General features: G+C 41.3%; 1 protein-coding gene across 5 annotated transcripts in view; it reads left to right on the top strand.

Moving 5' to 3' along the window:
* chdh (choline dehydrogenase) overlaps positions 1 to 14,473 on the top strand; it is an 86,240-nt gene that overhangs the window by 39,848 nt on the left and 31,919 nt on the right. For 3 of the 5 annotated variants that reach the window (XM_043708073.1, XM_043708071.1, XM_043708072.1), the window contains one exon: positions 3,699 to 4,595. In XM_043708073.1, coding sequence (XP_043564008.1) covers positions 3,842 to 4,595 — 754 coding nt within the window. In that variant the 5' untranslated portion in view covers positions 3,699 to 3,841. The other 2 variants (XM_043708075.1, XM_043708074.1) reach the window with 2 other exon arrangements.

The following is a 14,473-nucleotide window of genomic DNA, read 5'->3' as shown; positions in this document are numbered from 1 at the left end:
CTTTCTTATTTCTTAGTTCCACCCAAATAACTTCCCTGGATGTATTTCCAGGAATATCCTCCCTCAACACAGCTGTAATGCTATCCCTTATCAAAAATGCCACTACCCCTCCTATCTTGCTCCCCCTTCCTCTCTTGCCTCCCTTTCTATCCTTCCTGTTGCATTTGTATCCTGGAACATTAAGCTGTCAGTCCTGCCCATCCCTGAGCCATGTTTCCGTATTTGCTATGATATCCCAGTCCCATGTTCCTAACCATGCCCTGAGTTCATCTGCCTTCCCTGTTAGGCCCCTTGCATTGAAATAAATGCAGTTTAATTTATTAGTCCTACCTTGTCCCTGCCTGCCCTGACTGTTTGACTCACTCCTATTCTCAGCTGTACCTGTCTCAGATTAATCTCTTTTCTCACTATCTCCCTGGGTCCCACCCCCCCCCACCTTACTAGTATAAATTCTCCCAAGCAGTTCTAGCAAGTTTCCCTGCTAGTATATGAGTCCCAATTTAGGTGCAATTCGTCCTTTTTGTACAGGTCACTTCTACCCCAAAAGAGATTCTAATGGCTTAAAAATGTGAATCCTTCTCCCATACACCAGCTCCTCAGCCATGCATTCATCTGCTCTATCCTCCTATTCCTGCCCTCACTAGCTCGTAGCATGGGAGTAATCCAGGTATTACTACTCTTGATGACCTCCTTTTTAAATTTCTGCCTAACTCTTTGTAATCTCCCTTCAGAGTCTCAACCTTTTCCCTTTCAATGTCGTTGGTTCCAATGTGGACAATGACCTGCTGGCCCCTCTCCCCCGTGAGAACATTCTGCATCCTCTGTGAGACATCCTTGATCCAAGCACCAGGGAAACAACACACCATTCTGCTTTTTCTCTGCTGGCCACAGAAACGTCTGTCTGTACCTCCGACTACAGAATCCCCAAACACAATTGATCTCGTGGAAGCTGACGTACCTCTTGTTGCATTAGAGCCAGTCTCAATACCAGAAACTTGGCTTTTTGTGCTACGTTCCCCTGAGAATCCATCACCTCCTACATTTTCCAAAACAGCATACCTGTTTGAAATGGGTATATCCACAAAAGACTCCTGCACTAGCTGCCTACCTCGCTTCCCCTTCCTGGAGTTAACCCATCTATGTGACTGTATCTGAGATTTCCGCCCCTTCCTATAATTGCCATCCATCACATACTGTTGCTGTTGCAAATTCCTCATTGCTTCTATCTGTCTCTCCAACCGATCCACTCAATCTGATACGATTCGCATCCAACAGCATTTATGGCAGATATAATCCGCAGTAACCCTTAAACTCTCTTTAAACTCCCACATCTAACAAGAAGTACATATCACTGCAAAGACCATTTTTGCTCCTTCACAATCTACAGACCCAGAAAATAACACCGTCTAATTCCTCTCCAAACACTGCCCCAGGTTAAATTAATAGCTATGGCTTATATTTTAAGTTTAATCAAGAGACTTATCTCCAAAAACATATAATCAAGAAAGAATCCACTATGCTCACTACTGCAGCCTTTCTCTTGAACAGACTTAAAACAACAATTAACTTATCTGATTCTGTGCTGTGAACTTCGCCCAATAGTTCCTCCAAGATTAGTTGTGAATTTTACTGTTTGTTAATCTTCCCAGATGCACTCCGATGTCCAGCGATACATGAATTCAAACAGCAAAGGCGGTAACTGTGCAGGTTCTCTCTCTCTCTCTCTCTCTCTCTCTCTCCCTCCCTCTCTCTCTCTCTCTCTCTCTCTCTCATGCACTGTCCTCACCATGTGCCTCTTTTGTCATGTTTTTATCTTCTGCATAACTTGGGTTCCCCCTTTTGTGGGTGATACAATGGTTAGCACTGCTGCCTCTCAACACCAGAGACCTGGGTTCAATTCCTGCCTCAGGCTACTGACTGTTTGGAGTTTGCACATTCTCCCTGTGTCTACGTGGGTTTCCTTCGGGTGCTCCAGTTTCCTGCCACAGTCAAAAAATGTGCAGGTTAGGTGAATTGGCCATGCTAAATTGCCCGTAATGTTAGGTGAAGGGGTAAATGTGGGAGAATGGGGTTTAGTTGGTTGCACTTCAGCGGGTCGGTGTGGACTTGTTGGGCTGAAGGGCCTGTTTCCACACTGTAACTAATCTAATTTAATCTACCCTCCCTGCCTGTTGGCTTATTTTCTAGTGTGCATCAACTGTGTTCTATAACTCAACATTACATTTAGTCTAAATGTTTAAGGACAAGTTTTCAGGCTATAGACTTTCTAAGGAGGGGCTGGAAAGGGAGTTGGGGGTTGGGAAGGGAAGTTATTTGAAATTGGAGAACTGAATGTTGAGTCTTCCGCGCTGCCGAGAGTGTAGTGCTGGAAAAGCACAGCAGGTCAGGCAGCATCCAAGGAGCAGAAGAATCAACGTTTCGGGCATACGGACGATGACGTGTTGTTTCCTCCAGTTTGTGGTCTGATTTTCTGTGGCAATGGAAGAGGCCGAGGATGGTCATGTTAGAGAGGAATGGGAAGGGGAATTGAAATGGGCAGTGACTGGGAGCTTTATACAGGATACTGGGTGGAAGGAGGTGTAGTCCAGGTAGTTATGGGAGTCTGTGGGCACATTCCCAGACCTGAAATTGCATTCCAGATCATAATTATTCGCTGTGTAATAAATCTTCTCCGATCAGCTTTTCTTTTGTAATTACCTTATATTTTACCCTTTTTTGTTTTATATTCACATACCAGTTTAAAATGTGTAACGAAACATCTATTTCAGAAGACTTACTGATATCATGTTCTATCTGGTGTATTTTCCATGACATTTTCCTTCAGAATGCCCCAGCACTTAGCATTTAAAGACGAGGTTTTGGTTTAGAAATTAAATGGAAACATCTTCAGAGTTTGAAACACCTGGAGCAAGAAAAGCATATTTCCATGAAAGTTAGATCTGTGAAACAGATTTATGAAATGATCAATGCAATTCATTTTGTTTTTCTCATGGATTGATGTTGACCCTGGGAAGCAAATGATAGTTTGTGGATATGGCTGGATAAAGAGGAAGTTAAAAGAAGCAAGCCAAAAGCTAGACAAAAGAAGTCAAACACTGAAAGTATTATAACTTCTGTTTTAATTCAAAATGAACTGTACAGTTGAAAATTAATGATTTAGTGAAATGCTGAGGAGTGAACAGAATGGACAGCCAGTTATTTACTTCAGTGATTACAGTAATTCATCTGATATGGGGAGGAAGATAATGCAGTGATACATAGTTAGTCTTGTATCAACTGCTGTAAAATTAAATTTCTGACTTTGGAGTAATGAGTATCTAGAGTGTATCATTAACGCAGTGACCTTTGCTTACTGGTAAAAATCTCCCAAAGAGCATTATACCTATTAATTCTGGGTAGCGTCATGAAATTATCTATTGCATTGTAGTCCAGCCTCCTAACCTTAAAGTTTGTTTTTCTGTTTCATTGGATGTGCCAACTGGAGCGGGTGCATGCATCTATAAAAGATTTTATTTATTCATTTAAATTAAGCTGCATTAAATCCATCATATATTTTCACTGCTGACTTTTAAAACACTTTGGCCTTTGTTTAGTAATTAATTAGAGAATATTGTATATTCTTGTTTTGTAGTTTTAAAGTGTTTTGTGTTGATATTTGCAGTGAATGTCGAGAAATATCTGTTTTTGTTTCTCCATAGATCGTGAAGAGCAACGGCACTGAGCATTAGAATTATAGTACTTTGAACAGTACATAGTACTTACTGAACTTTGTATCAGTAAGTAAAAAGGCTTTCGTTCTCCTGGACCAGCACATCAAGTCAACATAAGCAGGACAGAAATTATGTTCTACATCTCCAGGACTGTTTTGACGCATGCTGTTCTGACAGCAAGAAGTATGCACAGATTGATTGGGTTCGCAAAAGTGAGTGTGTCAAACAGTTTGTTTGCTAGATCCCAGCAACACAAGAGCTTAAGTGTATCAGCCAAAACCAGCGCACCAAAGGTACAAACATATAGCTATGTAATAGTGGGAGCAGGTTCTGCAGGATGTGTCTTGGCCAATCGTCTGTCAGAAGATCCTGATATTTCGGTGCTGCTTTTGGAAGCTGGACCTAAAGATACAATATGGAACAGCAAGAGACTAATGTGGAAAATCCATATGCCAGCTGCTTTGATATACAATCTATGTGATGACAAGTACAACTGGTATTATCATACTGTAGCTCAGAAACATATGAATAACCGTGTAATGTATTGGCCCAGAGGTCGTGTTTGGGGAGGATCCTCTTCATTGAATGCAATGGTCTATATCCGTGGACATGCAGAGGATTATAATCGTTGGGAAAGACAAGGTGCTACTGGTTGGGATTATGATCACTGCCTTCCTTATTTTAGGAAGGCTCAATGTCATGAGCTTGGAGCTGACAGGTATAGAGGAGGAAATGGACTATTACATGTATCACGTGGAAAAACAAACCATCCTCTTCATAGCACTTTCCTTGAAGCTGGGCAACAAGCTGGCTACCCATTTACTGATGACATGAATGGATTTCAGCAAGAGGGTGTCGGTTGGATGGATATGACAATTTACAAAGGTATTGAAAGTTAATGATTATTGTGCCATACATTTTGCTCTCAGATTTAAAGAAATTATTTACATTTGAAATTTATTGTAATTGAATGGTAGAAATGTACAACTGAAACATTGTTTTCACAATCAGCAATCACATAATTTAGCCAATTAACATTTATGTGCTCTACTAACACTTGACAAGAAGCTATTTTGTTACAGGACATTGGTTAGGCCATGACTGGTATGCTGCATGCAATTCTGGTCTCCCTTCTATAGGAAGGATGTTGTGAAACTTGAAAGAGTTCAGAAAAGATTAACGAAGATGTTGCCAGGATTGGAGGGTTTGAGCTTTAGGAAGAGGTTAAATAGACTGTGGCTATTTTCCCTGGAGCATCAGAGGCTGAGGGGTGACCTGATAGAACTTTATAAAATCCTGACAGGCATGGCTAGGGTAAATAGCCAAGGTCTTTTCCCAGGGGTGAGGGAATCTAAAAATAGAGAGCGTGGATTTAAGGTGAGAGGGAAAAGATTTGAAAGGGATCTAAGGGGCGGCACAGTGGTACAGTGGTTAGCACTGCTGCCTCACAGCACCAGGATCCCAGGTTCGATTCCAGCCTTGGGTGACTGTCTGTGTGGAGTTTGCACATTCTCCCCGTGTCTGCGTGAGTTTCCTCCCACAGTCCAAAGATGTGCAGGTTAAGTGAATTGGTCATGCTAAATTGACCATAGTCAGGGGTGAATATGGGGAATGGGTCTGGATGGGTTACTCTTCGGAGGGTCGGTGTGGACTTGTTGGGCCGAAGGGCCTGTTTCGACACTGTAGGGAATCTAATCTAAATTTTTTCAAGCAGAGGGTGGTGCGTGTATGGAATGAGCTGCCAGAGGAAGTAGTGGAAGTTGGTACAATTACAAAATTTAAAAGGCATCTTGATGGCTATATGAATAGGAAGGTTTTAGAAGTATATGGGCCAAATGCTAGCAAATGGGACTAGAGTTATTTAGGATATCTGGTTGGCATGGATGAATTGGACCAAAGGGTCTGTTTCGTGCTGTATATCTCTATGACTCTACTTAATCAGTCTATGTGCTGAGATGTTTGTTTATGCAGATCTGAGAAGTGCTTCTACAACCCAGTTTCTAAAAGTCAATTTTCAAAACACTGTGACCTTTGTAATAGGAATAGAGTGATGGTTAAGTGCAGCAAGTGATTAGGAAAGCTAATGGAATGTTGGCCCTATTTCAAGGGAGTTGAAGTATATGAATAGAGAAGTCTAACACTACTTGTACAAGTTGCTGGTGAGTTTTGGTCCTCTTATTTAAGGACAAAATATTATTGGAGGCCGTTCAGGCAGGTTTAATGAGGAAGATCTATGTTCATAGAGTCATAGAAATGTACAGCATGGAAACAGACCCTTCGGGCCAACCCGTCCATACCGACCAGATATCCCAACCCAATTTAGTCCCACCTGCCAGCACCTGCCCCATATCCCTCCAAACCCTTGCTATTCATATACCCATCCAAATGCCTCTTAAATATTGCAATTGTACCAGCCTCCACCACATCCATACACGTACCACCCTCTGCGTGAAAAAGTTGCCCCGTGGTCTCTTTTATATCTTTCCCCTCTCACTCTAAACCTATGCCCTCTAGTTCTGGACTCCCTGATCCCAGGGAAAAGACTTTGTCCATTTATCCTATCCATGCCCCTCATAATTTTGTAAACTCCTATAAGGTCACCCCTAAGCTCTGACGCCCCAGGGAAACCAGCCCCAGCCTGTTGAGCCCATCCCGGTAGCTCAGATCCTCCAACCCTGGCAACATCCTTGTAAATCTTTTCTAAATCCTTTCAAATTTCACAACATCTTTCCGATAGGAAGGAGACCAGAATTGCACGCAATATTCCAACCAATGTCCTGTACAGCCGCATATGACCTCCCAACTCCTGTACTCAATACTCTGACCAATAAAGGAAAGCATACCAAACACCTTCTTCACTATCCTATCTACCTGCGACTCCACTACAAATATGAGCTATGAAGCTGCACTCCAAGGTCTCTTTGTTCAGCAATAGTCCCTAGGACCTTACCATTAAGTGTATAAGTCCTGCTAAGATTTGCTTTCCCAAAATGCATCACCTCACACTAATCTGAATTAAACTCCATCTGCTACTTCTCAGCCCATTGGCCCATCTGGTCCAGATATTGTTGTAATCTGAGGTAACCCTCTTTGCTGTCCTCCAATTTTGGTGTCATCTGCAAACTTACTAACTGTACCTCTTATGCTCGCATCCAAATCATTTATGTAAATGACAAAAAGTAGAGGACCCAGCACCGATCCTTGTGGCACTCCACTGGTCACAGGCCTCCAGTCTGAAAAATAACCCTCCACCACCACCCTCTGTCTTCTACCTCTGAGCCAGTTGTGTCTCCAAATGGCTAGTTCTCCCTGTATTCCATGAGATCTTAATGATCCTTGCTCATTAAGGAGAATCCAAAGGGTTTTTACAAATATGTTAAGGACAAAGGGTAACGAGGAAGAGAATAGGGCCACTCAAAGATCAGCAAGGTGGCCTTTGTGTGGAGCCACAGAAAATGGGGGAGATACTAAATGAATATATGGCGAATCTTGTCGAATGCCTTACTGAAGTCCATATAGATCACATCAACTGCTCTGCCCTCATCAATCATCTTTGTTACTTCTTCAAAAAACTCAATCAAGTTTGTGAGACATGATTTCCCACGCACAAAGCCATGTTGATTATCCCTAATCAGTCCTTGCCTTTCCAAATACATGTACATCCTGTCCCTCAGGATTCCCTCCAACAACTTGCCCACCACCGAAGTCAGGCTCACCTGTCTATAGTTCCCTGGCTTGTCTTTTCTGCCCTTCTTACACCGTGGCACCACTTTTGCCAACCTCCAATCTTCCGGCACCTCACCTGTGACTATTGATGATACAAATATCTCAGCAAGAGGCCCAGCAATCCCTTCTCTAGCTTCCCACAGAGTTCTCGGGTACACCTGATCAGGTCCTGGGGATTTAACCATTTCAAGACATCCAGCACTTCCTCCTCAATAATCTGGACTTTTTGCAAGATGTCACCATCTATTTCCCTACAGTCTATATCTTCCATATCCTTTTCCACAGTAAATACAGATGCAAAATATTCATTTGGTATCTCCCCTATTTTCTGTGACTCCACACAAAGGCCACCTTGCTGATCTTTGAGTGGCCCTATTCTCTGCCTCGTTACCCTTTGTCCTTAACATATTTGTAAAAACCCTTTGGATTCTCCTTAATTCTATTTGCCAAAGCTATCTCATATCCCCGTTTTGCCCTCCTGATTTCCCTCTTAAGTATACTCCTACTTTCTTTATACTCTTCTAAAGATTCACTCGATCTCTCCTGTCTATACCTGACATATGTTCCTTCCTTTTCTTAACCAAACCCTCAATTTCTTTAGTCATCCAGCATTCCCTATACCTACGAGCTTTCCCTTTCACCCTGACAGGAATATACTTTCTCTGGATTCTTGTTATCTCATCTCTGAAGGCTTCCCATTTTCCAGCCGACCCTTTACCTGCGAACAATTTCGCCAATTTAGAACTTCAACTTTTAGATCAGGTCTATCCTTTTCCATCACAATTTTAAAACAAATAGAATTATGGTCGCTGACTCCAAAATGCTCCCCCACTGACATCTCAGTCACCTGCCCTACCTTATTTCCAAAGAGTAGGTCAAGTTTTGCACCTTCTCTAGTAGGTTCATCCACATACTGAATCAGAAAATTCCTCTCCATCTAAACCTTTAACACTATGGCAGTCCCAGTCGATGTTTGGAAAGTTAAAATCCCCTACCATAACTACCCTATTATTCTTACAGATAGCTGGGATCTCCTTACAAGTTTGTTTCTCAATTTCCCTCTGACTATTGGTGGGGGATCTATAATACAATCCCAATAAGGTGATCACCCCTTTCTTATTTCTCAATTCCACCCAAATAACTTCCCTGGGTGTATTCCTGGGAATATCCTCCCTCAGCACAGCTGTAATGCTATCCCTTATCAAAAATACCACTCCCCCTCCTCTCTTGCCTCCCTTTCTATCCTTTCTGTAGCATTTGTATTCTGGAACATTAAGCTGTCAGTCCTGCCCATCCCTGAGCCATGTTTCCGTATTTGCTATGATATCCCAGTCCCATGTTCCTAACCATGCCCTGAGTTCATCTGCCTTCCCTGTTAGCCCCCTTGCATTGAAATAAATGCAGTTTAATTTATTCATCCAACCTTGTCCCTGCCTGCCCTGACTGTTTGACTCACTTCTGTTCTCAGCTGTACCTGTCTCAGATTGATCTCTTTCCTCACTATCTCCCTGGGTCCCACCCCCCCCACCTTACTAGTTTAAATCCTCCCAAGCAGTTCTAGCAAATTTCCCTGCCAGTATATTAGTCCCCTTCCAAATTAGGTGCAATCCTCCTTTTTGTACAGGTCACTTCTACCCTAAAAGAGATTCCAATGATTTAAAAATGTGAATCCTTTTCTCATACACCAGCTCCTCAGCCATGCATTCATCTGCTGTATCCTCCTATTCTTGCCCTCACTAGCTCGTAGCCCTGGGAGTAATCCAGGTATTACTACTCTTGATTACCTCCTTTTTAACTTTCTGCCTGACTCTCTATAATCTCCCTTCAGAGTCTCAACCTTTTCCCTTCCTATATCATTGGTTCCAATGTGGACAGTGATCTCCTGTTGGCCCCTCTTCCCCCGTGAGAACATTCTGCACCCTCTGTGAGACATCCTTGATCCTGGCACTAGAGAAACAGCACACCATTCTGCTTTGTCCCTGATGGCTACAGAAGCGTTTGTCTGTACCTCAGACTACAGAATCCCCTAACACAATTGATCTCTTGGAAGCCAGCATATCCTTTGTTGCATTAGAGCTAGTCTCAATACTAGAAACTTGGCTGTTCGTGCTACGTTCCCCTGAGAATCCATCACCCCCTACATTTTCCAAAATAGCATACCTGTTTGAAATGGGTATATCCACAAAAGACTCCTGCACTAGCTGCCTACTTCTCTTACCCTTCCTGGAGTTAACCTATCTATGTGACTGTATCTGAGATTTCCGCCCCTTCCTATAACTGCCATCCATCACATACTGTTGCTGTTGCAAATTCCTCATCGCTTCTATCTGTCTCTCCAACCGATCCACTCAATCTGATACGATTCGCATCCAACAGCATTTATGGCAGGTATAATCCGCAGTAACCCTTAAACTCTCTTTAAACTCCCACATCTGACAAGAAGTACATATCACTGCAAAGACCATTTTTGCTCCTTCACAATCTACAGACCCAGAAAATAACACCGTTTAATTCCTCTCCAAACACTGCCCCAGGTTAAATTAATAGCTATGGCTTATATTTTAAGTTTAATCAAGAGACTTAACTCCTAAGACAGTGTTATTTTCTGGGTCTGTAGATTGTGAAGGAGCAAAAATGGCCTTTGCAGTGATATATACTTCTTGTCAGATGTGGGAGTTACTACGGGTAATTTAGCATGGCCAATTCACCTGACCCTGCAAACACTGCCCCAGGTTAAATTAATAGCTATGGCTTATATTTTAAGTTTAATCAAGAGACTTAACTCCAAAAACATATAATCAAGAAAGAATCCACTATGCTCACTACTGCAGCCTTTCTCTTGGACAGACTTAAAACAACAATTAACTTATCTGATTCTGTGCTGTGAACTTCGCCCAACAGTTCATCCAAGATTAGTTGTGAAATTCACTGTTTGTTAATCTTCCCAGATGCACTCCGATGTCCAGCGATACATGAAATCAAACAGCAAAGGTGGAAATTGTGCAGGTTCTCTCTCTCTCTCTCTCTCTCCTGCACTGTCCTTACCATGTGCTTCCTTTGTCTGCTCTTCTCCCTTTTAAAACTGCTGTTGTTCTGACTTTTTTTTCCAAAGTTCCAAAAAAAATGCAACAGCATATAAAACAGTAATCGCTGCTCCTGGAATTCGAGAAAATCACCTCCAACACCTAAAATACCTCTAAAAAAGGAACAGCTCTTACAGCCAGAAGTTTTTCCTGTCCTCCATCTTGAATTACCCAGAATCAAGGTTAAATGGTTACTTGTTGGAATTTAGAATAATGAGAGGTGATCTCGTTAAAACATGCAGGATTCTTAAGGAACGCAACAGGATAAATGCTTAAGGATGTTTCCAATTACGGGAGATTTTAAGACCAGAGGGCATAGTCTCAGAATAAAGAGGCGCCAATTTAAGACTACCATCAGGAGGAATTCCTTCTCTGAATGTGATGAGAGAATTTGGAGCTCCTTTTTACACAGAGCTATGGGGCAGAGTCCTATATATTTAAGGCTGAGATAAGTAGATTTTCTTAGGGTAGGGGAATCAGAAGGAATGGGGACAGGGCAGGAAAGTGGATTTGAGGAATGTTGGATCAACTACAATCCTATTAAATGGCAGAGTAGATTTGAGAGGCCGAACGACCTACTTTTGATCCTATTTCTTATGGTCATCTTCTGATCTTATAGCTGGATGGGAAGATAACTTGCTTTCTAGGTTGGAATTCACACAAAAGAATTTAAAGTGCTTCACTTTAGCAGCACATTGGTAGTATTTTGCAATGACTGTTTAACCTGGTTTTAGACATTTTAAAGCCAGTTTATGTGCCTTCCTGCTACTTTGAATGAATTAATGCATTGCCTCTCAGACTAGCTGACTCTCTCTATAGGCCCAGTGCCAAGAGTTGTACTGTTGCAAGTTGTGTGTCCTTGATGTCTTGGACTGTCCTTTCCTATTCCTTTGTTATATAATTTCCAGTAGTTGCTCAGTGTGTAGTCCTGGTCACAAACAACTTTTCACGATGTTCCCTTTCAACAATACGTTGATACTTCACTTCATTAAAATATATTATTTATTAAGTTTGTCGTCCAGTTCATTCCTCACATTAATTTGTCACTTCTTGAGTTGACTGTGTGGGAGTGAAAAGCTGCATGACCTCATTATTACATTTTTTTTCTGGAAGAATTGGAATTTTCATCGCAGCATTAAACATAAAGAATGTCTTAGATCGTCAAGAAGTGAAGAGTTTGCATTTATAAGACACTTTTTTTTCTCAAAATTTTCAACCAATTTAAGGCAGGCAATGCTTTGCTGGTATTATTGCAAGATTATTAATCCAGAGACCCAGGTAAAGTTCTGGGTACCTGAATTCAAATCCTGTTGTGGCAAATGGTGGAATTTGAATTCAATTAAAAATATCTGGAATTACGAGTCTAATGACCGTGAAACTGTTGTCGATTGTTGGAAAAACACATCTGATTCACTAATTCATTGCTGTCCTTACCTGGTTTGTCCTACATGTGACTCTAACCCCACAGCAATGATACTGAACTGTCTTCAGCAGCAAGCTCTTAGGAACGAGCAATAAATGCTGACCTAGCCAATGCTACATACATGCTATGAAAGAATAAGAAAAAAATTGCTTTTGAAATGTAATTACTGGAGTTAAATGTCACGGTAGAATAAACAAAAGCAGTTTATCAATGAACTGCATAGTCCCATAGTGAAGTGACAGTGAAGGGGTTAATAATCAATCAATCAGATTTATCACTGCTGATCAAAAGATAACTGTTGGCAAGAACAGTGATAGAAATCGCTATTTTTCATTAGCTAATCATGAGGTCTTTGAACATCATCTCAACGGCAAACATACTCCAGTTAACATTTTGAACTTCCCCAGAATTCTTATACTACCGCAATTCCCACAGATATTTGTAGAGTATTACGGTAAATTTAGGTTTAATGCAATGTTTTATCTTTGGACTGCAGAGGTATTTGCAGTATTGAGTTATATAAACCAAAAAGTCAGAAGCTAAATTGCTAACTTGTAATTTGTTACTATTTCTATTGAAATAACAACGTTTCTGCTTTTCTACTCAGTGATTGCTATTGGAAATTTCCTTTGTGCAGATGTCAGGTGAGGACAAGATTTAGACTAAACAGTGATATTTTTCACAGAAATAGCTTATCATTTTTCCTTACCTGAGTTTATCCTTGACCAAAGTGTGGGAACTAGAGATTTGGAGGGTTCATGTTTTTCATGATAGTAGAAGAATCTTGGGGCAACATATAATTGATTTCTGACAAAATCTAAAATTGTGAAAAGATAGTTCATATAATTTCTTGTAAGGAGCAATTTCCTGGAATGTGAAAAAATATGACTTGGTTCTGCCCACATCAGTGTTTTTCTGTACATATGAGCACACACACAGAACGTGTGTATGTTATGTATTTCAGATATTATTGAACTATTTACTTCTCTTAAATAACTTGCTGCTTTTTATGGAAATTTCACGAAGGAGGAATAATACAAAACAAAGTGGCTTTTTAAATTTAAATTTGTTACACATTATCCAGTTAATAATTCATAAGTTTGAGAATAATATAACTTGTATTTTTGGGAATCAGAGTTTTAGCAGAAGGTAAATGGAAGCATTTGATTAACAAGCTGGTAAATACAATTCTTATATAAATATAATTCAAACATGCCTGGGTTTATTACATTTAAAAAATAGTCTCCATTTATTCAGTAAGGTCAGAGTCAACAATGAGAGCATTTGAAAAATGGATGATCTATTGTTAGGATTGTAGTTGAGCAAGATCTTGCAAGTGAGATTGGAGGAAGATGATTTATAAGGAAGCTTTATTTTAAAGATAGGAATTCTGAAGAAAGGATTGTAAACTCTGAGTAAATTAAATTATTTATACAGGTTACAGAGAAAAAAAAATTGTTGATCGTAAAATAATTAATTTGCATTCTGCTTGAGGATATCCTAAAAGGACGCCGCATTGTTTTGGAGCTGGGTGGAACATTATTTTGTTAAAATTGTGTATGGTTTTCACAGAATCCAAGCAGTTGTAACTTTGCTTTTTTGTAATCTGCCTCTAATGAGGTTGGGAGAGATAGAACATGTGGTATTTGGTAATCAGACTTGAACTTAGATAAAGTACTAACTTTATCATTTACTATGCAAACAGTGGTGAAGCACAAGCTCAGATTGGATGTTATGAAGCAAAAAGCAGCCGAAAGATTTGCCTAGTTTGTAGCAATTAGGAGAAAATGAGGACTGCAGATGCTGGAGATCAGAGTCAAGAGCGTGGTGCCGGAAAAGCACAACAGATCAGGCAGCATCCGAGGAGCAGGATGCATAAGCCTTCATCAGGAATGAGGCTTGTGGGCCGGGGGTCTGAGAGATAAATGGGAGGGGGTGAAGCTGGCAGGAAGGTAGCTGAGAATGCGATAGGTAGATGAAGGTGATTGGTCGAAGAAGGGGGTGGAGCGGATAGATGGGAAAGGTGATGGACAAGTTGAAGGCTTGGGACTGGGATAATGTGGGAGGAGGGGAATAAGGAAACTGTTGAAATCCACATTGATCCTGTGTGGTTGCAGGCTCCCAAGGTGGAATATGAGGTGTTCTTCCTCCAGGCGGCAGGTGTTAATGGTTTGGTGATGGAGGAGGCCCAGGACCTGCATGTCCTTGACGAATTGCAAGGGGGAGTGGAAGTGTTCACCCATGGGGCAGTGGGATTGGTTCGTTGGTGCGGGTGTCCCAGAGATGTTTGTGAAATGATCCGCACTGAGGCATCCTGTCTCCCCGATGTAGAGGAGACCACATTGGGTGCAACGGATACGGTAGATGACATTGGTGGAGGTACAAGTAAATTTCTGTCGGATGTGGAAGGACACTTTGAGGTCTTGGACAGAGGTGAGGCAAGTGGTGAGGTTTTGCACTTGTTGCGGTGACAGGGAAAGGTGCCAGGAGTGGGGTGTGTGCTGGTGGGGAGCGTGGACCTGACGAGAGAA

Source organism: Chiloscyllium plagiosum, chromosome 18 (genome assembly GCF_004010195.1).
Source record: "Chiloscyllium plagiosum isolate BGI_BamShark_2017 chromosome 18, ASM401019v2, whole genome shotgun sequence".
NCBI classification, from domain to species: Eukaryota; Metazoa; Chordata; class Chondrichthyes; order Orectolobiformes; family Hemiscylliidae; genus Chiloscyllium; species Chiloscyllium plagiosum.
The sequence above is the reverse complement of the archived record's forward strand: the minus strand, read 5'-3'. Positions and strand labels throughout refer to the sequence as shown.